The following is a 24,860-nucleotide window of genomic DNA, read 5'->3' on the forward strand; positions in this document are numbered from 1 at the left end:
AGGCCTAAAGCTGCTTCTTTGCCCAGGCTGGAGTGAAATGACGTATCATAGCTCATGGCAACCTCAAACTCCCAGGCTCAGATGATCCTCCCACCTCTACCCTACTAAGTAGCTAGGACTACAGGCATGCCCCACCATGCCCAGCTACGAAAGATTCTTAAGAATAATGGGAGTTGGGTAGGAGTAAGGAAGAGTTCCAAGCAGCAGAAAGAGCATGTGAAAAGGTCCACAGGCAAGACAGGGGACATCAAAGAAATTCATACTTGTCAGCATGAGGGGTGGGTGACAAGAAGTGAGGCTAGAGAGAGAGAAGCAGAGGCCAACTAGTGAAGGGTTGTGTACACCAATGTTAAAGAGCTTGCCCATATCCTGAGATAAGGGAACCAGTGAAGGGTTATTAAGCAAAACAGTGATGTGATCAAATCTATTTTTAGACTGATTACTCTAGCTGCAGTACGCAGAAAAATTAGGGGTGGGAAATGGGGAGACCAGTTGGGGACAGTTATTTTTCAGGTTAAAATATATAGTAGTTTCAACTAGGGTAATAGCACTGAACTAGAGAAATAGATAGCTTTAAAAGAATATTTAGAAAAAATTTTTAGAAGAATTGGCAATTGGTTAATTCCTCCTGTAGCTTGCCTTTCTTGTTCCACACACCTAAAATACAGTAGGCAATGTTCTCTGAATATGTGTTCTTGGAATTAAAAAGAAAAAAAAAAAGAAAACCTGCCTCTTTCTAAAGATATCAATAAAAGAGATCCATGACAGCAACAAAGTAAGAAGCCCATATTCAAATGATAAAATGCACATTATTTAAGTTATAAAATAGCTGATGTCAAATGAATGAAAGGTCACTGGGGGTGCTTTTGTACGGTAACTATAGGTAATGACATTACCTCTTCATCTGCTAATCCTTCTTCTTCCATGGCCACTTCTAGTTTCTTCTGCCTTTTCAAAGGAAAAAAACAATTTAAATTTTAAACACATTCCTAACTATTCCCACTTAAGAAATATACATTTATTTATTCAAGTTAACCACTTCAGCTTGCTAGGCTTAAAAAAAAAAATCTTTCAAGTTGGATCAGGATAATCACTAAGAATAGTTTTCTTTCTCAAAAAACAAACCCAGATTTTGCTTTCTCATATGGCCAAATGAATAATTTACTTCTAAAGCTTACTTCACTCTCCTGCCTAAATGAAATGTTGGCAATGACTGATGTTCTAATATGGAAAACTCTGCTATTTAATGTTCAATCCACGAATATCATTAATATTTCACAATGCTTATATTAGAAATACAAAAAGATGACTATAATGACTAAAAGTATAAAATTTTAAGGTAGATATCCCTGGTTCTAACACTTATTAGCTAAATGAGCTTGGCTAAGTCCCTCACTTAAACTCTAAACTCAGTTTTCCTTAATTTATCAAGGAAAAATGTTCAATGCAATTGCATTTATTTTATTGTATTAAAATTATTTGAAAATTGGGAAGTCATACATGTGTATTTGTAAAAACCCACTAGCAGCCAGGCACGGTAATCTGTAATCCCAGCACTTTGGGAGGCCAAGGCGGTGGATCACGAGGTCAGGAGATAGAGACCATCCTGGCTAACACTGTGAAACCCTGTGTCTACTAAAACTACAAAAAAAGTTAGCCAGGCATGGTGGTGGGCGCCTGTAGTCCCAGCTACTTGGGAGGCTGAGACAGAAGAATTGCTTGAACCCGGGAGGCAGAGGTTGCAGTGAGCCGAGATTGTGCCACTGCACTCCTGCACACTGCTCTGGGCGACAGAGCGAGACTCTGTCTCTAAATAAATAAATAAATATTAAAAAAAAAAAAAAAACACCACTAGCTACCACAACATTTGCTTTTCTAGGTACAGCCAGGTTCAGTTACTCATTTTTTTTTTAAACAGCACCCTTGAAGTTAGTTAAGCTAAGCATTTGACGTAAGGACAGTATGGATGAAGTAACTAAAACTACAGAGATGGTTGTGGAACACATTTTGCAACTCATTTCCAAGTGAATATTACTATTTTATTTCTATTGTATTGGTTTTCCCTAAATATAAACCTAGTAGAACTCCTCCTAATTAGTTTTGGAGTATGTCAGAATAACAGTAACTTTTCAGGATTTAACTGAATGGGTATAAGGGTTAAGGACTGAAACCCTCTCACAACTTTTTTGATATTTGTTATTCATGGCTACATGTCCAAAGGTAAGTTTTTTCCTAAACCATCATTAAGATCACTTATTTTTCCTTCTTATAGAAGAGTTGTAACATTTAAAGGCTGTTGATACATCAGCACCCCACTGGAGAGGACGAGGCCTAAGAGCATATCCTCCATCACATGTTTCCTCAGTGCTTGTCACAGGCACCTACCTTGGTGCTTATTACACTGATTTGTATCTTTTGTTTATGCATTATTTCCCCTAGACCCCAACCCTTAGATGAGAATAATCTCCTAACATCAGCGTCTGTGCTGCCATCACCTACCCCCAGGCACTTCAGTGCTGCTTGTTGAATGATTTTCAGTTTTCTCCTCTGCAGAAAGCATCCAGAGAGTAAGAGGACCATTATTCTGGGAGGAGCTATCAACATAGAAGCAACTTTATTCTTCTGTTGAATTTCCACTGTCCCTTTCCTCAGTTATTGCCAAGACTAACACTTCATGAAATCATTCCTCATTCTGGAAGAGATACAGTAACTTTTATCCATTTCTACCATATCTAAACAGGAAGATCCATGATTTCTGTTGTACCTTTTTTAAAAATAGTTTTCCACCTAAAATGCTCTTACGCTTTGCTCTGATTAGAAATTTATTGGGCTTATGCATTTCTCCAATTAGTTAAGCCTTAAAAATACAACACATATTTTCTTAAAGTATAAGCTTTTAGAAAATATGAGCTGATTGTTTGACTTCCACTGGCACCAAGCTGAGACGACTTTTTTTTTTTAATAATGCAGATAATTTTATTGTTACTTTCCTTTATTTGGAAATAGAAAGCGAACTGAATTACTTTAACACCGCAGCAAGTAAAGACAATGAACCTTCGAAATTCTGAGGAATTTTTTTAAGTGCCTGCTTTTCTTCCTTGGTTCTCTTCTACTTTATTCACTCTCCCAGGATGATATGATCACTTCCAGAGACTTTAATTACCTTATCATTCATTTAATTATTGATATATTTATATTTATTTCAAACTTATCTTGCACTTTTTATTTTGGTATTTCATTTTTTCCATTTTTGGTATTTTAGTTTTTCTTTCTCTCTTGCATTCTTTTGAACTGACTTTTTTTTTTCTCAGTCCAATTTTTTCCTTCTGCTAGTCTGGAAATTACAAACTCTATTTTTATCATTTTATGGTTACTCTAGAAATTACAACATAATTTGTCAAACTCTGAAGCTAATCTCTATGCCCTTTCTACTAACATCATTCTAATTACTTCTTTCCTGAATTATATTTTGCTGTTGGAAAATATTATAATTCTATTTTTAATGTGTAAGATATTATTGCTATTATTTCTGTTGCTTTATAGGATTTTTGTTGAGATTTATCCACCTACTTACCATTTAGATCTTCTACTTGTGATCCCTTTCCTTCTGCCTAAATGGAACCTTTTAGAATTTCTGCTGATGCTCTTTTTTTTTTATTTGTTTGCCTCTGCTCCATTCTCGTTCCTCTCCTCCCTTTCAAAACTTTTAGAGATATGTCAGCTTTTCTCATGATTCTCTGTGTTTCTCAACTCTCTTTCGCATATTCCTATTTTAGGAATTATGTTTCCTGAATTATTTTCCACTTCACTAATTCTCACCGTACCTGTATCTAATCTGCAGTTAAATCCGTCCAAAATTAAATTAGACTCTTCCTCTCTATTTCATTTAAACTGTACCACCCTCAGTTTGCCCAGGCATGAAATTTCAGTGGCAACATTGACTTATTTCCCTCATATTGCATATCTGGCTAGTAGCCACATTTTATCAATTTTTCTTGTTAGTTCTCTGTTGTCACGATTCTAATTCAAGCCTTCTTTCCATTTACCTGGACTACATCACTAGCCTTTCCTGTTTCTAATTCCCACCCTGACCCCAAACTATTCTCTGTATCACAACTAAAGTTCCCTTCCAGAGAAACACTTGTTTTCATTTGATTCTTCTGCTCAAAAACATCCAAAGTTCTCCACTACCATGAAAAGAGCTACATTAACAAAGAATCCAAGGCTCCCAGGATGTTGAAATCTAGCACATCCTGTGCTTGAGCCAAACTGGTCACTGCCTGACCTGGTGATTTCTTCTGTCTCTAATATCCTTCCCTCCTGCTCTTTTGCCTCTGTCTCCTTCCTTTTATGCATATATAAATAGTTTTCTTCCTTTAGAGCCCTGTTTAAATGCCACCACTATTTACAAAGCTTTCCCAGTTGCCTAGACAAAAGCACATTCTCCCTTCCTTGTACTTATCTTAATATTCTTCACCCTTTCATGTAATATTTATGTGTGTTATCTCCTTTACTGTAAGTTTTCTAAAGGCAAAATAACATGTCATTCTTTTTTTATTCTTCTATTCCCACCGATATGCACACAACACTGTAAAAGGTTTTGGAGTAAAGTCAGTCATTCATAAAGCATCCTTTTTGAGTCTCACTCTGTTGCCCAGGCTGGAGTGCAGTGGTACGATCTTTGCTCACTGCAGCCTTGGCTCACTGCAACCTTCAAGCAATTCTCCTGCCTCAGCCTCCTGAGTAGCTGGAATTACAGGCACCTGCCACCACACCCGGCTAATTTTTTGTATTTTCAGTAGAGATGGGGGTTTCACCATGTTGGCCAGGCTGGTCTTGAACTCCTAACCTCAGGTGATCTGCCCACCTCGGCCTCCCAAAGTGCTGGGATTATAGGCATGAGCCACACCACACCCAGCCAGGCGCCCCTTTAAAAGAAAATGTAAAAACATATCATAATTTCCTGTTTGGAAAAGGTTTGTTGAAAACATAATTGACATGTGATATGGGTATATAGATACACAAGACTTGGGGCACCTCAGAAAACTACTCTGTGAAAATAAAACACGTGTTATGTGCACTGTCAGTACAGGAAACTTAAAAACAGCATGCAGGGATCCATAATATTCATATTATTCATGGAAAACAAGTTTCTATTCCACTCACAGCACAACAGCTTATTTAACTAAAAAAAAAAGTTTTGATTAGCCCTTACTATACCTGGTTTCTCTCTCTTCATGCTGTAAAATTAGGTTGCTATAAAAATTCTCCAATGTGAGCTTGGCTACAGTCACTCTTTCCCGGGTATGGTTGCTCATAGGAAAGGTTGTTGTAGTCCCTGCCGTCATTGCCATAGTAACAGAAACTGAAACAACATAGAAAAACAAATTATTCAGTGGGAAAAAAAGCTATCTTTTATAATAAACTCTGGAACTGTTTAATTTCAACTAAGAAAAATTCTACCTTAACAGTTAACACAGCCAAGTATTTCACATGATAAATAATACAAAGCTAGGGAAGAAAGAAAAGCACTATTTCCAAAGCAAGAGAAATTCATTTTGTGGTGGCAAAACCAGGAGTTAATGACAGCAAAGAAGAACTGGTGGCATTCATATATAATACAGACACATTTATATACAAAGGTCACATTCAACAAGCATTCAAAACAAGAAAAGTTCCATCTATTTTGTCATTTCATTACTAAATAAAATCTGTAAGATAGTGCTAATAGTTATGTCCCTGATAAATGTCAGTCTCCTAAGAGTTAATACAGTTTAGTTAAATAGTAAGAAGTAGCTTCTGCCTTATGAATTCTATGAAACATGAAGTGTTGTATCAAATATGCATATAAACACCAGCCTAAAGCAGTTTTTACATATATTGTAGGGGGAAACTACTTTTAGAAACAGGCCCCTTAGGATAGGGCTCATAGCTGCCCCATTTCATTCTGAATTCTGGGTCATTCCAAAAAGTGCTATAACAAGGTATAATATACTTCTCCAGACTGTGCAGCCCATTGCATTTTCAAATGAAACTCAAATGCCTATAGGAACAAAGAAGGAAACAGAAATGTATGAATGAAGCCAGGTAACAATAGGGAAGCTCTGTGGCCTTAACTGGACAATGGATGTCTGCTTAAAGGCATTCCAGTGCCAACGTTTAGAGATCACTGGGCCACACAATCGAAGTACTGGTTCAAAGAAGATAATCTGGACTATTAGATAAGGAGTGTGGCAAAATGGCCACTTGACGGGGGGAAGACTGAAGCCTGGTGTCTGCGGCAGGTGAGCACTGACCCTAAGAGACTTGCCTACCGTGGCCACATCTGGATAAAAAGACTAGAACAGTTCATACATTAAAGAGGCTTTGCTTATCTAGATGAAGATCATAACAGATCAGTCCAAAGACACAGCCTGCCAAGAGTGACCATCCAAAGCATTCTTAGTTGAAAAGTATTCCCCAAACCTGCCACCTATGCCCCAACATCCATCTTGCTTTAATTTTTTTTTTTTTTTTTGAGACGGAGTCTTGCTGTGTCGCCCAGGCTGGAGTGCAGTGGCCGGATCTCAGCTCATTGCAAGCTCCGCCTCCCGGGTTTTTACGCCATTCTCCTGCCTCAGCCTCCCGAGTAGCTGGGACTACAGGCGCCCACCACCTCGCCCGGCTAGTTTTTTTTTTTTGTATTTTTTAGTAGAGACGGGGTTTCACCGTGTTAGCCAGGAAGGTCTCGAACTCCTGACGTCGTGATCCGCCCGTCTCGGCTTCCCAAAGTGCTGGGATTACAGGCTTGAGCCACCGCGCCCGGCCCATCTTGCTTTAATTATATGAAGATACAGAGTCCTGGATGTGGACCTGAAGTGGACTAGATTCCAGGGTTGATGGAATGAACCAAAAGATGTCAAGCAAGTCAAGTATAGGTTGAAAGCAAACAAGTATCTATGGCAAACTCCCAGTTCTACTGTTGTCCTGTTAGGCGTTTATACCTCAATGTACTGCTTGAGCCTGAGAATCATTATGTCTAAAACTGCATCGATTATTTTGGCATTATAAATTTGTTCCTCTGCTGACTACTTTAAACGAGAAGCTGATCGTGTCACTTGTTTAGAATCAGTCATGGCTCCTCATTGCCTTACTGCAAGTCAAATTAGCTAAACATGATAAAGAAGAACAACTCACATTCACTGAGTGTGGTTATATTTCAGGAACTTTATGATATTTTCTTCACTGATTTCCCCTTTTTTTTTCTCCTGAGGATTTAAGATAGAGGCACTTGCCATGCATGATTGCATTTCATCCTCGTAACAGCCCTGCAAAGTAGGGAACTGAAGTTTGGAGCAGTCACACAGCTAGTGTGATGTGGAGTCAGGACTCTAACTTGCTATCCTTATCTGTTGCTTTTAATCTTTTCGATCCTTATCTGATGCTCTTCCTCACCACTCATTCTTTTCCCAACATACCCAGCTCCTTCATGCCTCCAAGCTCTTGCATGGCCTATCCCTAAAGCACTTATATCTACCAGTGATATCCACCACTGTCTCTGCAGGAATCTGCTGATCCCTTATGGCCCAGTTGAGCTGAAATCTTACCGTGGTGACTTCTCTAACATGCTCTACCGGAAGAGATATCACATCTCTCATTTTTTGGGTGCATATTCTCTAACATTTGTAGTCAGGTACCGGTGCTTATCACTCCTAAGAAAAATTCAACCCTAACGGTTATTCCACCAAACCAGGAACACCTCCAAGTAAGAACTCTTTCTGATTCATTTTTCAAAACACCACACCACCACTGCATCTGACTCAGAGTAGCCATGAATGAATGAATGAGACAACCTATTGACTGGGGGGAGGGAGGGGGCGCAGTAGGAGTAGTTGAAAGAATTAGCCAATAGTAAAGTACTCTACAAAGACTGGCTAATAAGCAACTGTGGAAAAAGAAATTACAGAAGGTAGAAGTCAGAAATTAAAAGATCTAATCCTAGCCTTGTTGCTAAATGATCATATGGTCTTATTCAAATCACCAGAACACCCTTAACTCAAGTCACTTTTCCCGAAACAGGGTTTAAAATATTTGCTCTGCTTGGTTCACAGGCCTAGTCTATGGCCATCTGAGATAATACACAGGAAAGCCACAATGGCTTATACAAATGTAAGATACTATTCTAGGCACCTAGTTTAATCTTTGTATTGTGCTAAATGCTTTAATAATAATGAGCATTATTTTTAAAACAATAAATAGTGAAAAATAAACTCAAGAATTATCACCGCCAAGTGATTTTTAAGGATTAAGCTGCTCTTACTGGATTGCTAAGACAATGCTGCCAAATCATTTTTGGAAATTTCAGAATCATTGGGTTCATGTTCTATGTTTCAGGATCAGATGCAGAAAGGTCAAAGAATGCCAGGCACAGCGGCTCATGCCTCTAATCCCAGCACTTTGTGAGGCCAAAATCACTTGAGGCCAAGACTTTGAGACTAGCCTGGGATCTCCTCCTCTCTACGTTTTTTTTTTTTTTAATTAGCTGCGTGTGGTGGTGCACACCTGTAGTCTCAGCTACTCTGGAGGATGAGGCAGGAAGACTGCTTGAACCCTTGTTCAAGGTTACAATGAGCTGTGATTGCACCACTGCACTGCAGCCTGGGTGATGGAGCAAGACCCTGTTTCTAACTGAAAAAAAAAAGAAAAAGAAAGGTCAAAGAAGGAAAAGTGAAACAGGGATGGTGCACAGAAAACATCTCTGAAATCAAATCACATTTGTTAATTGGGGCTTGGGGTGGGAGAGGAGAGATGGACTGGAAATTGAGGAATTTAAGTAAATTTAAGAAACCCAGACTACACAAAGTTAAATACGTTTCTTACTATAAGATTTCCCAGCACCTTTTTTTTTTTTTTTTTTTTTTTTTTGACAATTTCACTCTGTCGCCCAGGCTGGAATGCAGTGGTGCGATCTCCGCTCACTGCAACCTCCACCTCCCGGGTTCAAGCGATTCTCCCACCTCAGCCTCCCGAGTAGCTGAGATTACAGGTGCACGCTAACGTTTGTATATTTAGTAGATATGGGGTTTCACCAAGTTGGCCAGGCTGGTCTCAAACTCCTGACCTCAAGTGATCTGCCTGTCTTGGCCTCCCAAAGTGCTGGGATTACAGGCACGAGCCACCTTGCCCAGCCTTCCCAGCTTCTTTAATATGCTAACATGCATCCTGAATCCTCAAAAGGAGGACAGGTATATAATTTGCAGTAGTATTCCAGTGAACCTTCCCTAGGCATATAAAATTGAAGTTCATGGATACTTTTCTTCAACTGCCTGTTACTTTTTCAACAAATATTTGGGGGGGAACCTTAAAAGTTCCATTAAAGAGCAACACCCTACGATTGTAGAATGATTTCTGACTTGCCTTATATTTGTTCTAGCAAGCAGATATTAATGAACAGAGAAAATGTCCAGAAGATCTGTAGCTAATAAAAATTTATAAAGTGGTTTGCCACTTTATAAGTTTGCCTTTACAAAAGGTCAAGACCCAACTCTAGTTGTCCAAGGCCTTATATAGTCCTTTCAAAAAATGAATGGTGAAAAACATAAAAAACCTTTTATAATGCCTCTTGAAAAAAGCAAAGAAATAACACATCACTCACAGAATTATGCTGTTCACAGTTACGCTTGCAGAAGTTGGAGAGAAAGATGTATGTTGAACTTGGGGTGTGGCCTTGGAGGGAGCTGACTGCCAAGGGGCCTTGTCGAGCAGGCTGCCCTGCTCAGTCTGCCAAGTGGCAAGGTCTGGCCCTCAGCTGCCAGTGTCTCAAGGCAATCAAATTCTGGAAGCCACTTTATCCTAACAAAGTTCACAAAAGACAGATATACAAGACAGAATGGCAGTTTATTGATTTACACAGTAAGAAACTGAGTCACAAGAAATTAGGTTCAGAAGATTGCTTGGCGAGCATGGCATCAAAACAAAGAGAACTGTTATTCAATTTAAATGTTTAATAGCATCAGGATAAGGTGGAATCTAAAACACACAAGGCTGATGGCTATCTTGCCTAGGGCGCCTATGCCCACTGGAAAGTGGCTGTAGGAGATGGTCTGCTACCGACCAGGCCTTCCCAGAAGGAAGCCAAATTGGGGGGCCAGAGGTGGACAAAACTTTTGAGGAACATTATTGAGCAAAACTTTTGAGGAAATTTTTGTGAAACATAAAGAAGTGTTAGGGAATTCAAAACAATTCCAAACAACAGAAATTATCTGCATTTAACAGTATAAAAATAGGGCCAGGCATGGTGGCACATGTCTGTAGCCCCAGCTACTTGGGAGGCTGAGACCGGAGGGTCATCTGAGCCCGGGAGTTCAAGGCTGTGGTGCACTATGGTGATGCCTATGCATAGCCACTGGACTCCAGCCTGGGTAACAGAGCAAGACCCAGGCTAAAAAAACAAAACACCCAACAGTATAGAAATACATATGAGGTCATTTTACATAAATATTTATGAACCTGAGGTCTTCAAAAAAGAAGGTAAACAGAAGATGTGGTTTCTTCCATCACAAAAAGGTGTAATGAGTTTTACTCTAAAATCAGAAGTGGATGTCAAGTAATGAAATACTACTTTTAGACACTATATAATTTATCATGATTACGATGTTCTTTCCATTGCAGTTATACATACGTGTATGCCTTGTTTAAAAACCAAATAAGAGCAAAATCTCCATCTATTTATCTTTGTAATGAAAGCATCATAGTACCTGGCAAAGTGCTGAGCACACAGTAGGCAGTCTGTAAGTGATGGTAACTCAACTCTAATGTTATAGATTTTAAATTATATGTGTGTTTCATATATAATAATTTCATTTGGGTTAAGAAATACAGAATCATTTGGTATTCTATTAGTCTTCAGAAATAAATGTTACTTAAGAAATACATTTGCAGAAAAAACAAAAATTCCACCCTTACTCATGATTATACAGTATCTTTGCAAAGATTAGTTTTAAAAACAAGAAAAATTTATTTCCTTCTTACCAGACACAGACTTCTAAAAATTTAAATTATACAAAACTAAGACGTGATCAAATTATTACAAAGAATGGTCTAGATGACTGGCACTTATTGTATTGCAAATGTATTCCTTTAATGGATTTAACACTGTTCTTTTTGTTTTATTAAAGCCCTTTCTTTGGCCAGAAAAAGAACAGGATACAATTTGCAAGTCTAGAATTCCTGGACTGATAAAAACAACACAAGGTGCCCTTGAATTTCCTGTTCACTTGTGTTTTCTCCAGACTGCTCTATTCATTAAGGGAGACACTACCAATAGTTAAGTCCAACATTCTTTAGTTTATCAAGCCTGGGGGAAAGGAGATAACAAATCTGGCACTCAGGCCATTTATAAATAGATGTGGTATCTCCAACCATTTACCATCAAACTTCTAAAGGAAGAAAATAGAACTGCTTTACCTGGCTGTAAAACAAATTATTTAACTGGTGATTTCACCTTAGTTTTCACATACTGCATTTCAGAGGGAGTATCCTTAATGCTACTATAGTGCCCTGTAGTATAAAAATTCTCCTAAATTCAATTCACTCGTTGCAATCATAATGCCCTAGGCTACAATTAAGTCCTTAGATTGGACACTGTATAAACTGAGTCCCTAATGAAAGGGCAGCCACAGCTTCTTTCCTCTCTGAGGCACAGTCTAAAAAGCAAGAAATTCATAGTCAGGTGAAGGTTCAAATCCCAGCATTAACTTTTACTAATTGTATTATTTTCAACCAACATTTATTGCAGATATATACTATGATGCCTGTATGAAGTGCTGAGAACAAGAAGACTGATAAAACACAGTTCCAGCCCTTAGGGAGTTCATGATCTTATGGAGACACAAAGTAGGGAGAAATCAGTGCTTCAAGACGAAGGGTAATCAAAGGTTTAATAGAGGAGGTGATGCCTGAACTGAACCTTGGAGGGGAAGGGGCTATAGTAGGAGTTCACCAGTCAGGTGTACTCAGAGGAGGAAGAGCTGTAAGGCATGAAATACACTGACACACTTAAACATACAGATAGACTGAGTATATTTGGTTGAATGGCAGAAGACGAAGGTAGAAATAAAGACCTTTTCTGTCATGTTAAAAACTTATCCTGAGCATAAATGGGAATCACTCAAGGCTTTTAATTTAGTGAAAACCTTACAGCCATTACAGAACATTTATTGAGTGTTTACCCAAGTACCAGTAATTCTTCTAAGAATATTACATTCTTAGAAGCATTTAATTCTCCCAACCAGCCCTCAAATCCTATCTGATTTGCACTTCGGATAGATTATGCTGGTACAGGGAAGATGGCCAAAAGGCTGGAAGTCCAGATCAGACTAGAGGAAGTAAATCTGCTCAGGAGGCCTTAATAATGAATAGTCAGGGATTACAACCTGGTAGCCTGCAGACTTACTTTGTAAGGCCTGTACTACAATCTAGAAAGTAGAAGGTTAGAAGGTTTCACATGAAAATCCAGGTTTCTGGTTTCTCCTGAAAAGTCTGATCTGTCCACAATGAGCTCTCATTCCTGCCTGCAAAGAGACAGCTGGAGCAGAGCTGCAGCCGGCCCCTTACAATACAACATCCTACCCGTCCACCAACTCTCCATTCCCGCGTGTCCAGACTCATTCACTTTTTATTACCCACATTTTATTACCCACCTGCTTCCTTTACAGCACATTTGAGATTACCGAATAGTGAGGGCCTAATTAAGATAGTAGCAGAAGTGATGAAGAGAAGCCTCAGTCAGCTGGAAAGACTAAAATCTCTAATTATCTCTAAGTTTCAGATTTGGATGACTGGGTAAATGATGTAAGGACAGAAAGGACATCAGTAAGGACAGAAAGTATAAGAAAAGCTAGTTTAAGGCTAGTTTAAGAAAGTTAGTTTGGCCGGGCGCGGTGGCTCAAGCCTGTAATCCTAGCACTTTGGGAGGCCGAGGCAGGTGGATCACGAGGTCAGGAGATCGAGACCATCCTGGCTAACATGGTGAAACCCCATCTCTACTAAAAATACAAAAAACTAGCCGGGCGAGGTGGCGGGCGCCTGTAGTCCCAGCTACTCGGAGGCTGAGGCAGGAGAATGGCGTGAACCCGGGAGGCGGAGCTTGCAGTGAGCCGAGATCGCGCCACTGCACTCCAGCCTGGGCGACAGAGCGAGACTTCGTCTCAAAAAAAAAAAAAAAAGAAAGTTAGTTTAAGACTGATCCTGTCTCAGGATCCACATTTCTAAAGTGGAGATCATAAATGCCAGCCTTATAGGGTTGATATGACACTTTGATGGTGGCAGAGCTCAGGATGAAAGGCCAGATTGCCTGGATCTGAATTTTGGTCCAGCCATTCAGTAGCTCTGTGACTTTAGGCAAATTAAACTTTAAATTTTCTGTGTGTCAGTTTCCTGTTAAATAAATATAATAATAGCCAACTTGTGTGCATGCTTATTACGGTAATATAAGACTTAAAAGAATTCTAAAAGTACTTGTAAAAGGACTGAGATATGTCATGTGTTTGATAAACCAATAAAAAAGAGGAAAATATTTTTAAAGTATCTCCTGGCACATATTAATGCTCAAAAATTATTATTTTCTTCCCTTCCCTGCTCAATCTTCCTGCTCATCCCTCCTGCCTTGGGCTGCTGCCATTATAAGTTAGTTTGTAAATTTAATCTCTAATAGATATTCCCTCTCTCTTCTGATCTTAGCCTACTTCTTTGACAAATTAGATTGCTTTTAATGGAGAGGGGAGAGAAATGTATCAAAAAGAAATATTTAAAGTAAAAAAAGAACTCTTGTTAGAAGCCTTACTAGAAGTTAGTAGTGACTTAGGGTAGAACTAGAGGTAGAAGTGTTCCAGGGAAGAGCTAACGCTTTCTCTCACAAAACAGTGATTCTCATGAGGAAACACACACCAATTGATTAATAATCTCTTTACTGTGTCTGCTGTTAATAGCTTTTGTTTTTATTTAACGTGGCCCTTTCCATGTGGCATATGCCCTGATCATTAGACTAGAGGAACGCATTTCATAAACAGACACATTTGAGGGGAAGAGACGATGGAAACTTATTTTAAAAACAACAACATTGGGCCGGGCGCGGTGGGTCAAGCCTGTAATCCCAGCACTTTGAGAGGCTGAGATGGGCGGATCACGAGGTCAGGAGATCGAGACCATCCTGGCTAACACGGTGAAACCCCGTCTCTACTAAAAAATACAAAAAACTAGCCGGGCGAGGTGGCGGGCGCCTGTAGTCCCAGCTACTCGGGAGGCTGAGGCAGGAGAATGGTGGGAACCCGGGAGGCGGAGCTTGCAGTGAGCTGAGATCCGGCCACAGCACTTCAGCCTGGGCGACAGAGCGAGACTTCGTCTCAAAAAAATAAATAAATAAATAAAATGTAGAGGGAAATTTATAGAATTTATAAAGATGAGAATTAAGTAGCCTAGGGAAACTTTTGGAGAGCATGAGAGCATGCTGTGGGGACAGACAGATATTACAGTGATCTAGAGAATCTGGGGCCAGCAGGTTTAAACTATGGCTCTAAATTGTGGGTTTGGATGAGTGAGATGATAGCTAGTACACCCAGAAGGATCTATCCTTCCCTTTGCCTTGGCAGCTGAGCCATGCTTCCATCTATCAATACATCCAGTAACCCAATATCATGAGTTTTCTTCTATATTTTTCACTTTTGTTATAAAGAATATGGGTCAGTAAAAAGTAAGATGAATGATTTTTTAAATAGGGGAATTTAAAGTTTAAAATAAATGTATGCTTTAAAATGTTAATTTTAAAGACATAAATTTAGAAATGGAAAAATAATCCTGTTCACAAAAGTAGCAAGGAGGAGGAGATGGAGTACAACATTCATAAAATATGTAAGAATAATCTTGGCTGCACGCAGTGGCTCATGTCTGTAAGCCTACCACTTTGGGAGGCTGAGGTAGGTGGTTCACTTGAGGTCAGGAGTTCGAGACCAGCCTGGTCAACATGGCGAAACCCCATCTCTACTAAAAATACAGAAAAATTAGCTGGGCATGGTGGTGCACACCTGTAGTCCCAGCTACTCGGGAGGCTGAGGCACAAGAATCACTTGAACCCAGGAGGCAGAGGTTGCAGTGAGCCAAGATCACGCCACTGCGCTCCTGCCTGGGTGACAGAGTGAGACTCTGTCTCAAACAAAACAAAACCAAACTTTGATTTTAAAAAGTCTTGGCTTCTTTTTTTTTTTTTTTTTTGAGACGGAGTCTCGCTGTGTCTCCCAGGCTGGAGTGCAGTGGCGTGATCTCGGCTCACTGCAAGCTCCGCCTCCCGGGTTCACGCCATTCTCCTGCCTCAGCCTCCCAAGTAGCTGAGACTACAGGCGCCCGCCACCACGCCCGGCTAGTTTTTTGTATTTTTTTTAGTAGAGACGGGGTTTCACCATGTTAGCCAGGATAGTCTCGATCTCCTGACCTCGTGATCCACCCGCCTCGGCCTCCCAAAGTGCTGGGATTACAGGCTTGAGCCACCGCGCCCGGCCAAAAAGTCTTGGCTTCTAATGAGGCAACGTAATCATAGATTATGGGAAGAGGAGAAGAGAAGACATTCAATTAATAGTATTGGAACAACTGGGTATCCATTTGGGGAAAAAAATCAAGTCAGGCATTCATTTCATTCCAGAATGCAAAATAAATTGCAAATGGTTCAAAAGGACAAACATAAAAATTAAAGGAAGGAAAGAATGAAGGAAGGAGGGGAAAAAATTAAAGTTTAAAAAAATTGAACTTCAAAAAAATTAGAGGAAAACATAGATTACTGGACCTTCAGAAGGAATGAGCTTTCTTAAAAGGAAATCATCACAATGAAAACTTGTGCTACATTTCATTCTACAAAAATTTATAATATACATATGTACATACTGCGTATCAAACAAGATTTAAAAAATAATTTGGAGAAAAACACTGTAAAATAACAATGTCAGTTATAAGTATATCTAAAAGCGCCCAGATGCAGTGGCTCATGCCTCTAATCCCAGCACTCTGAGAGGCTGAGACAAGTGGATCTCTTGAGGTCAGGAGTTTGAGACCAGCCTGGGCAACATGGCAAAACACTGTCTCTACTAAAAATGCAAAACAAAAATTAGCCAGGTGTGATGGCATGCGTCCGTAGTCCCAGCTACTCGGGAGGCTGAGGCAGGAGAATCGCTTGAGTCTGGGAGGCGGAGGTTACAATGAGCAAAGATATAGCACGCACTACTGCACTCCAGCCTGGGAGACAGAGTGAAAGTCCATCTCAGAAACAAACAAACAAACAAACAAACAAAAAACAAAGTATATCTAAAAGCATATATTTAAAATACATATATATTTATCAAGTAAGCTCATAGCTTTTTTTGATATTAAAGTTGTAAGGAGACAATAAAGACCCTAATAAATGGATAAATAACACTGTTTGACAATAAATAGGAATAGTTTAAAACACATGAAAAATGTTCAATTTTACCAGTAAAGCAAAGACAAAGAAACTTTAAAATTATGCAATATGTTCCCTATATGAAAGTAGTCACAATACAAGGGGAAAACACCCCCTTAGTGAGGTCTAGTCTGTTAGGAGGTACCTTTCTGTCCACCCTATGCATTTGTGTTAGCTGGCAGAGATGTGACCCTTTCTAACAGGGAATATGGTAATTTATACCAAGAACCACAGAGATATTTTTTATTTTTTTTGACATAATTCCAACTTTAGGAGTCTATCCTATGGAAATAACCAAAATTCCTGCAATGATTTTTTTTTAAATGAAAGCATTATTTAAAATAGCAAACAACTTAAACCAAATGTTTAAAATTAAATGAAATGATTGATGGAATGATGATAGTATAAAACACCACAGCACTGAAGAAAATTTTCCCTGCAAATTTTAACATGGAAAATAATGTTAAGTAAATAAGCAAGATACAAAGTTGTATTTTCAAGTACAACGTGAACTCAACTATACAAACACAGGAGAGGAAGTTAAATTGTGACGAACAAACAGTGTGAAATTATGGATGATTTAAATTTTGTCTTTTATCACACTTTGAATTTTCCAAATTTTCAATAATAGGAAAACCACCATTTTATAATCAGAGAGAAAACATTTAAGAGTGAACCTGGGAGAGTGCTGGACGTTTAGGGGCGGGGGGAAAGGGGAATCAAGTTGCACTTTTCAGCACTCAGAGGTGGTTTTTCAGGTACCTCAGTACTCAAATTTTGTTTCCTATAAACCAAATTCTTAGTTCTGGTTTAGTGGAGGATTACAAAGAACAGCAAAAAAAACAAAAAAAAAAAGCTGGATGTCATGGAACAAAACTCAAGACAAATGAGAAGAATAATAAAGAGAATTTTGAAGAAGTTTTCCAGTCATATCTTACACGTGGACTTTTAGAGCAACCATTTTTTGGTGGCTTATACCTACCTGGGCATATTTACGTAGGCTCAAACTATCACTGTCTTCTCAAATAGCTTTTCCAGTGGTGACTAGAAAGGCCCATATCAAAACCAAAAAGCAGGACTGCACAACTCCTAGCTAAATTATCTTCAAGTCTTATTTAAGGTAAAGGAAGTACTCCTTCAAACTCATACAAATGAGAGAGACAAAATGAATGTTCTAGCTTTAAGGAAGATACCCACTCCCTTTTACTCTTTCCTTGCCTGTTTTAAGGGAGACAACGCCTGATTCAAGACATCAGTATGCCCAAAATGCATATTTGGAGCTAAAAAGTGAAAGTTTGGTGTGACCAGAGAACAACTGATGAATGGATAAGGCAGGAAAAGGATGAGTGGTGAGAGGCGGGGACACCCTGGCAAAGAGAAGGGGAGAAGCAAGCTTGGGAAGCAGCCCGCACACATAAACCTATACAAAGCTTGGGCAGCTCTGAACACTTGCTTTTCATTTTCTTAAAAGTAAACTTTGAATAGGAACGAGAGAGAGAGAGTGAGGCAGACAGACCAACCAGACACTTGCACACACAATAAACTTGAAAAATAGACTGAGTTTAAGTGAGTATGTAAAATATAAATTTCAAATATAAACTCAAATTTTAATGTTCCCATTCATTCAAAACATTCAAAGCTTCTGCATCACTGAACAGCTTCAGGAGAGAGTCGCAAGCATTTCTCAGTTGTACCAATTCCTTTTTTATTTCTTAATTTTAATTTTTAAATTGCTGTGTTATTTTGTTTGCTGTTCCTTTTCAAATGAAAACCACCCCCTGAAAGAAATCAGACCAATGTTTTAACAACGTAAGAGCCAGAAGCAGCAGTCCTTTGGGGGTACAAAAATTAGATAAGACTAAAATTAAAATATGGTATCACGAAGCTTACAATTTTAAGACCTAAGTAGCTATGAGCTATGTTTGGTTATTTTGAGTCATTTAAACTCTCCCAAGAGACTTTTTTGACCATCACAACTGACCAAAAAAAACTGTTCCCAACTAAAAGCAGACATACCATGTGACTCATCAGACTCAGATATTGTGTTAAACACACAGACCATTTGACTTCCGCAACCATGAGAAAACAGAGAAGGCATCCATCTCATTAAGATACCAGAATACAAAAAACTTTGAGGCAGGAAAGAAATTTTTATGTGGTAATGACCTTTATCATTAATACCTGAACGGCTTACTACCTAAGCAATGAACAGGACCACACTATTTTATTGACTTGTGATCTTTAGAATACAATTCTGGATTATTGGGCAAACAAATCTAGGAGAGGGAAAAAATACCTAAAATGGAATAAAAAGTAAAGTGTAGAGTTGGTTGTCATCAAGGATATCCTGTAATTCAAGTCAGCACACGGCAAACACTCCCATAAATCAGCTTATAAGTTCAATTCTATTTAGCAACTTTCTAGACTTTACTACAGGTCTAAGATTGCAAATTTAGTTCATCAAGAGGCAAGGCTGGTAAAATCACAAAACTTGAATTCAATTTCAATTACAGAAGGTGGTCACCATTAAGTGATGTACAGACCATCTTATCTGTCATTAAGTGAGAGAGACTATATTATCTAGTCCATCTCCCTCATTTTAAAGAAGTGAAGCCCAAAGACATTTAGCTATTTGGTGGAAAAGCTTGGATTAGACCATGTCACTTAACCTTCAGGGAAAGCTCCCATTCTAGCTGAGAGTCCACAGTGCAGTGACCACTCCAGGACACTGTACTGCCCCTGCAGCAAAGTTGGATATCAGAACATTAATAGCCAGGGCTGAGTCCTGGATTATGTAGCATCTAATAGCCCTAACATTGATGTCCATATCTAACACTAAGTCACTGCTTCCCATCTTACAATTACTGATCTGTGGATCAAACAACTGGCTTCTGCCTGCCTTCTTTGGATGACCAAAGAATGACAATTTTATCCCAAACTTGCTGGAAACCAAAATATTATGACTAAATGTTTCTTGAAAGCTATTAAGATTTCAATTACAGAAGTTGATCATCATTCAGTGATGTAGATTTAGCCTGGGACTGTACCTCTAAATATGTATTTGACTCTACCTCTAAATATATATTTAGCTGTGCGCCCCAAAGTTAGGGTCTCAAAATCTTATACAGTGTATGAGGTCATGGGAACTCCTTGTTCAGGACCCTTAGCATGAGGGCAATCTAAGTGTACATGTATTCAGATCTCTGGAATATGCTATAGGTAGTAAAGAATAGAGGGGAAAAAAAGATTTCTAAAATATAAAAATGCACTATTTTCTTTCCAAACTGGATATCTTCTGCCCCATATATAAAAATAAAATGTTTCATGTAAAAATATCCTTAAGTATACAAATTGCAAAGTGAAAGTGACCTCACAATCCTACCTACCATAATATCCAGTTTTAACTGTTGAGTGATTACAGTCCCTGGATTTAAATTCTGGCTCTGCCACTTACGAACTGTGAGAACTCTCAGGGTGTCAGCGTTCTTATCTACAAAACAGAGATAACGACAGCATATGAAAATTAATAACTAATGTTTATTGAGTGTTTTATAAAGCATAGGCATTGTTCCAAGCACTTAAAATATATTAACTAATTTTAATCAAGTGACTGATATGTGTGAAAGTCCTTAGAATAGTGCCTAAGACTCAGACAACTGTTGCTATGTCCTTCCAAAACTTTAATGCATAAACACACACACACAGTTTTAACATAAATGGGCTATTAATACAAATAAGTTTTAATACAGCTTTAAAACAAATAAGCCATTGTGTAAACTGCTTTTTTGAAAGGTGTCTACGATCTTATAGACACCTTTCAATATTAATACAAATGGATCTACTTCATCCTTTTTAAGGAGCACATGGTAATAATAGTTGCTAACATATAATGAGTTACTTTGTGCTAGACACTGCGCTTTATGTGTATCATTTCACTTAATCCTCATGATATCCTTAAAAAGCATGTGCCACTCTTCTGATTTATAGAAGAGAAAAGTGAGACTTAGCTGGATTAAGTTACTTACCCAAAATCATACAGCTAGACATGGTGAAGCCAGCTTTTGAACCCTGGCTTCTCTTAAACGAAGCAATCAGGCATACTGTACCTTCTGTTAAGCGCCATAGTTTTAAACTAATGCCCATTAACAGATGTTTAAATGGTTTCTATTTTGGGGGGTATTTTTAGTTATGCTGTAATAAACATCAAGGATCACAGACTATGCACTCTTTCTCTTATTTCCTTATTATATACTTCCAGATGTGCAATTGTTGAGTCAAAGAACATTCACATTTCAAATTCTGATATACATGGCCAGCCCGCTTTCCAGACAGACAGTACCATTAATAGTTGATATAAGAGCACCAACACTAGGCAATGTCCATCTTTTTAAACTTTGTCAGTTTGACAGGTTAAAACAAACAAACAAACAAACAAAAACCTTAGTTTTGCTTATACATTCCCTTTGATTACAATTACTTAAGCCTATTTTTATATATTTTAAGTAACTATTTCTTTTGTAACCTGCATGATTTAAGACTGTTGCCCACTTTTCTATTGAAAAATTCATTATTTAAGAGATTGCAATTATAATTGAACAATGTAACTATCACAGGCCATTTTAAATAGCTGACATCATACCATAATGCCAATATTTAAATAATTTCAACTTATACAACAGAAGAAAAAGAGTGTGCTTTAGCTCTTGCAAGAACTGTATTTATTACACGAGAAGTAGATATTTTCCTATAAATCAATAGGATCAAATCAAAACTACCATCACCCGACTCAAAAGTTGAGAATGTAAGTAGAAACAGTTTTCCAAACTAAGATTTTCTGTTATTCAGATGTGACATTAAGACTTCATTGTTTATTTATTTGGACCAGCATATATCATTTCTTTTTAAAAATTAATGTCAGTTTACTCTGGTGTTCTGTTTTTGGTTTTGAGACAGAGTCTCCCTCTGTCACTCAGGCTGGAGTGCAATGGCGTGATCTTGGCTCACTGCAGCCTCTGCCTCCCAGGTTCAAGCAGTTCTCTGGTATCAGCTTCCCAAGTAGCTGGGATTACAGGCACTCATCACCATGCCCGGCTAATTTTTTGTATTTTTAGTGGAGATGGGGTTCCACCATGTTGGCCAGGCTTGTCTCGAACTCCTGACCTGTGATCCACCAGTCTCGGCCTCTCAAAGTGCTGGGATTACTGGCCTGAGACACCGTGCCTCGCCTCAATTTACTTTTTGACAGAAAACTTCCCAGCTTAGATCATGATTATCTGGAAATCAACTAAGCATTATCCTTATCTCCGTCCTTATCACCACTGTCGTTGTCATGGACACCATTTATAAAACATCTTCTCTGTGCCAGGCAGTACTGTGTACATTATCTTACATCATCTTCACAACAACTCTATGAGGTAGGTACTATTTCTCCATTTTAGAAACGGGAAACCGGGGCTCAGACAGGTTATTTACCAGAGGCCTCTCAACTCAAAAACATCAGAGCAGGGATGTGAACCTTGCTCACACTACAGCTGTTGTAATGACCATGCCTACTTTTTCAACCAGAGTCAGTTAAATGAAGCTAAAGCCAAAAATAAGTCTGTAGCTTCCTAAAGGCAACTCAAGAGAATTACTGGTCTTCTCTTACATGATCACCTTATTTATTCTTAGTAAATCTTAAATGGTTTTATAATTCCTTGTTTTAAAGAAACCTAAAAGGATCAACTCGTCTAACCTTCTAACAAAGACAAGGCTGTGTTGCCATGCCAGATTCAAACTGTCCTTCTTGCCCAAACAGCTCTGTACGCTTTTTAAAGAGTTTTATAATCTGTTGGAAATCTATGCAATTATTTCAGACTATTTAAAATATGTGTTGTCTATACTATGCTATCTTCATTTACTTATCTAAATAGGAAAAAAGTATCAGAATGCTTTCTACATGAACAGCAAGACTAACAAACGTTGAGCCAGAATCCTGGCAAAGATGCCATCACAGGAGTCAGGGTTGAAGTCTAGGTTTACGGTGCATCTAGATGGGTTCCCAGGACGCCTGAAGTAGCCTTAGGAGGCCCAAAAGAAAAAGCTCCGCTGGCACAGTCTCCTAATGGTGACAAAGGACTCCCTCTCAGCTGCTTGGCAGCCTTACAATCAGAGCGTTCTTACATCTAACCTAATATTTCCCACTGAAATTCAAACCTAATTCATTTATTTTTTATTCTCTATAAAAATGAAAAACATTACTAGCAAGTAACTTGCTCAACATCTCACAGAAAATAAAGAAAAGGTAGCTGGAATCAGTACTGATTTTGAGTCTCCTTCATCGCATAGTCAAAAGTTATTTTGCTAAGGGAAGAATTGCTTATCTCCCTCAAGAAAACTGTGAAATTGATTTGAAAACAACATTGCCTTTCTGAAATGTTCATGACTACTATATATCTTAGAATTTAGAAACAGAAACCCTTCATAGTACTTTTAAAGGTCTTCTGTCAAAATAATAACCATGGGTAACTTTTATCAACGCTTCCGTGTTAGGTACAGTACTAAAAGTTTAACATGCATGATGTTCTTTGATCTTTACAGTTCTATAAAGTAGGTGCTTGCTTCCCACATTGACAAATAAGGAAGTAGGATTAGTTAAGTCATCATCCCAAAGACCTACAGCCAGTAAATGGAACCTGTCTCCCTAAGCTCAGAACCCTCAGCTATATGGTCTCTCACCAGACTTTTATTTTTCAAATGTGTAAGCTTCCCTTTTTAGGGTATGTTGTTCTAGAAAACATCAAGTTCTTTATAATGACTTGTATTTTTCTCATCCCTTTCATTATAAACCTTGCATAAAAACAACAACCTCAAGGTTTCACAAAGCTAAAGAGAGTCACACTTAAGAATATAGCAAATTTTTTTTTTTTTTTTTGAGACGGGGTCTTGCTCTGTCGCCCAGGCTGGAGTGCAGTGGCGCGTTCTTGGCTCGCTGCAACCTCCGCCTCCCGGGTTCAAGCAATTCTCCCTGCCTCAGCCTCCCAAGCAGCTGGGATTACAGGTGCCTGTCACCATGCCCAGTTAATTTTTGTATTTTTTCATAGAGACAGGGTTTCGCCATGTTGGCCAGAGGCGTCTTGAATGCCTGACCTCAGGTGATCTGCCTGCCTCGGCTTCCCAAAGTGCTGGCATTACAGGCATGAGCCACCGAGACCAGCCAGCAAACATTTTTTTTAAACTAAGGGAAAAAAATATGCGTACTAAGACTTAGAAGCATGAATGTAAGTATAAAGTTTTTGCGCCAGAAACAGTCCATTTTGAGACTCTGTTCCTTTAATCTATTTAGACATTTATTATCACAGCTAAACCAACTATTTTATTTTCACAGCTGTATAATAAAAAGATGCTCCTTGACTTTCAATGGGGCTACATCATTGCTAAGTCAAAAGTGCATTTAATAGCGGTAGCAGAACAGACATTCCCCAACTTACAATTTTCAACTTTATGATGGTCCAAAAATGGGGCACATTCAGTAGTAATCATAAGGACCTCCTTGATGGGCTTATATCCCAATAAACCCAAACTGAAGTTGAAAAATCCTAAGTCAGGGACTGTCTGTATTTTGACATCTATTTGGGCAGGCCCCTCCTCTTATGGTTTAAACTATCCAGCCTCAGCTGATTTCAGTTTCAGGGCTGACTTTAGCTACTTTGCCAAGGTATTTCTGCCAGCCAGGGGACAAGTATCCAAACTGAGAGTTAAGGTTTTTAAGGTCCTTTTAAAAAACTGCATCCAAACTTACAGTGTCTGTTACTGATTATAGAAAACAAAATGAGATCTTCAACAAACCTAGATCGTGTTTGCAAGACACTTAGGCTTTCAGGGTGACCAAATAAAGACAAACCTTGAAGAAGCCAACTAAGCTAATAGTTTCATCGGCTTTAGGTAAGGCTTTAGGTACTAGCAACTATCAATGTACCACGCAATATGATAGTAGAAAGAGACCCAAATAGTAGGAGACATGATAGGAGCATGCTAAGATCCTATAAAATTGTCGAAGAAAAAGTTAAAACTAACTCATATAAACAATTAGCACATAAACAATTAGCCTGGGTGGGCCTTTCTGATATAAGCAGGGCTTTAGAACAGGGGAAGATCAGTGTGGGCTGCAGTGTCCAGTAAAAACTAATAGATCAAATAGCTCAGCTCTAGCTTAACTAAATGCCTGGTGGTAATCAAAATTTAGTGACAGCTATTCAGAAGTCCATGTGAAAAGAAACAGTGATTATGTCAAGTTGGTTTATAAATCAAGGCTGGGCTACACTTACAGCCTTCCAATAAAAGGGCAAAGATCCTATAAGAAAGTCTCTCTTAATTGCAGCAACTACTCTAGATCATATGCCTAAACTGTGGCCAGCAC

The 24,860-nt window shown here is 38.6% G+C and overlaps 1 protein-coding gene across 4 annotated transcripts in view; it reads right to left on the minus strand.

The window, feature by feature from the left end:
- Positions 1-24,860, minus strand: part of LOC105492165 (serine/threonine kinase 38 like) — a 113,342-nt gene that overhangs the window by 21,700 nt on the left and 66,782 nt on the right. For 3 of the 4 annotated variants that reach the window (XM_071072005.1, XM_011759148.2, XM_071072006.1), the window contains 2 exons: positions 5,221-5,365; positions 897-948 (listed from right to left, as the gene is read on the minus strand). In XM_071072005.1, coding sequence (XP_070928106.1) covers positions 897-948; positions 5,221-5,354 — 186 coding nt within the window. In that variant the 5' untranslated portion in view covers positions 5,355-5,365. Of the gene's footprint in view, positions 1-896; positions 949-5,220; positions 5,366-19,848; positions 19,872-24,860 lie in introns of those variants that run through there. The other variant, XM_071072004.1, reaches the window with a different exon arrangement.

Source organism: Macaca nemestrina, chromosome 10 (assembly GCF_043159975.1).
Source record: "Macaca nemestrina isolate mMacNem1 chromosome 10, mMacNem.hap1, whole genome shotgun sequence".
NCBI lineage: Eukaryota > Metazoa > Chordata > Mammalia > Primates > Cercopithecidae > Macaca > Macaca nemestrina.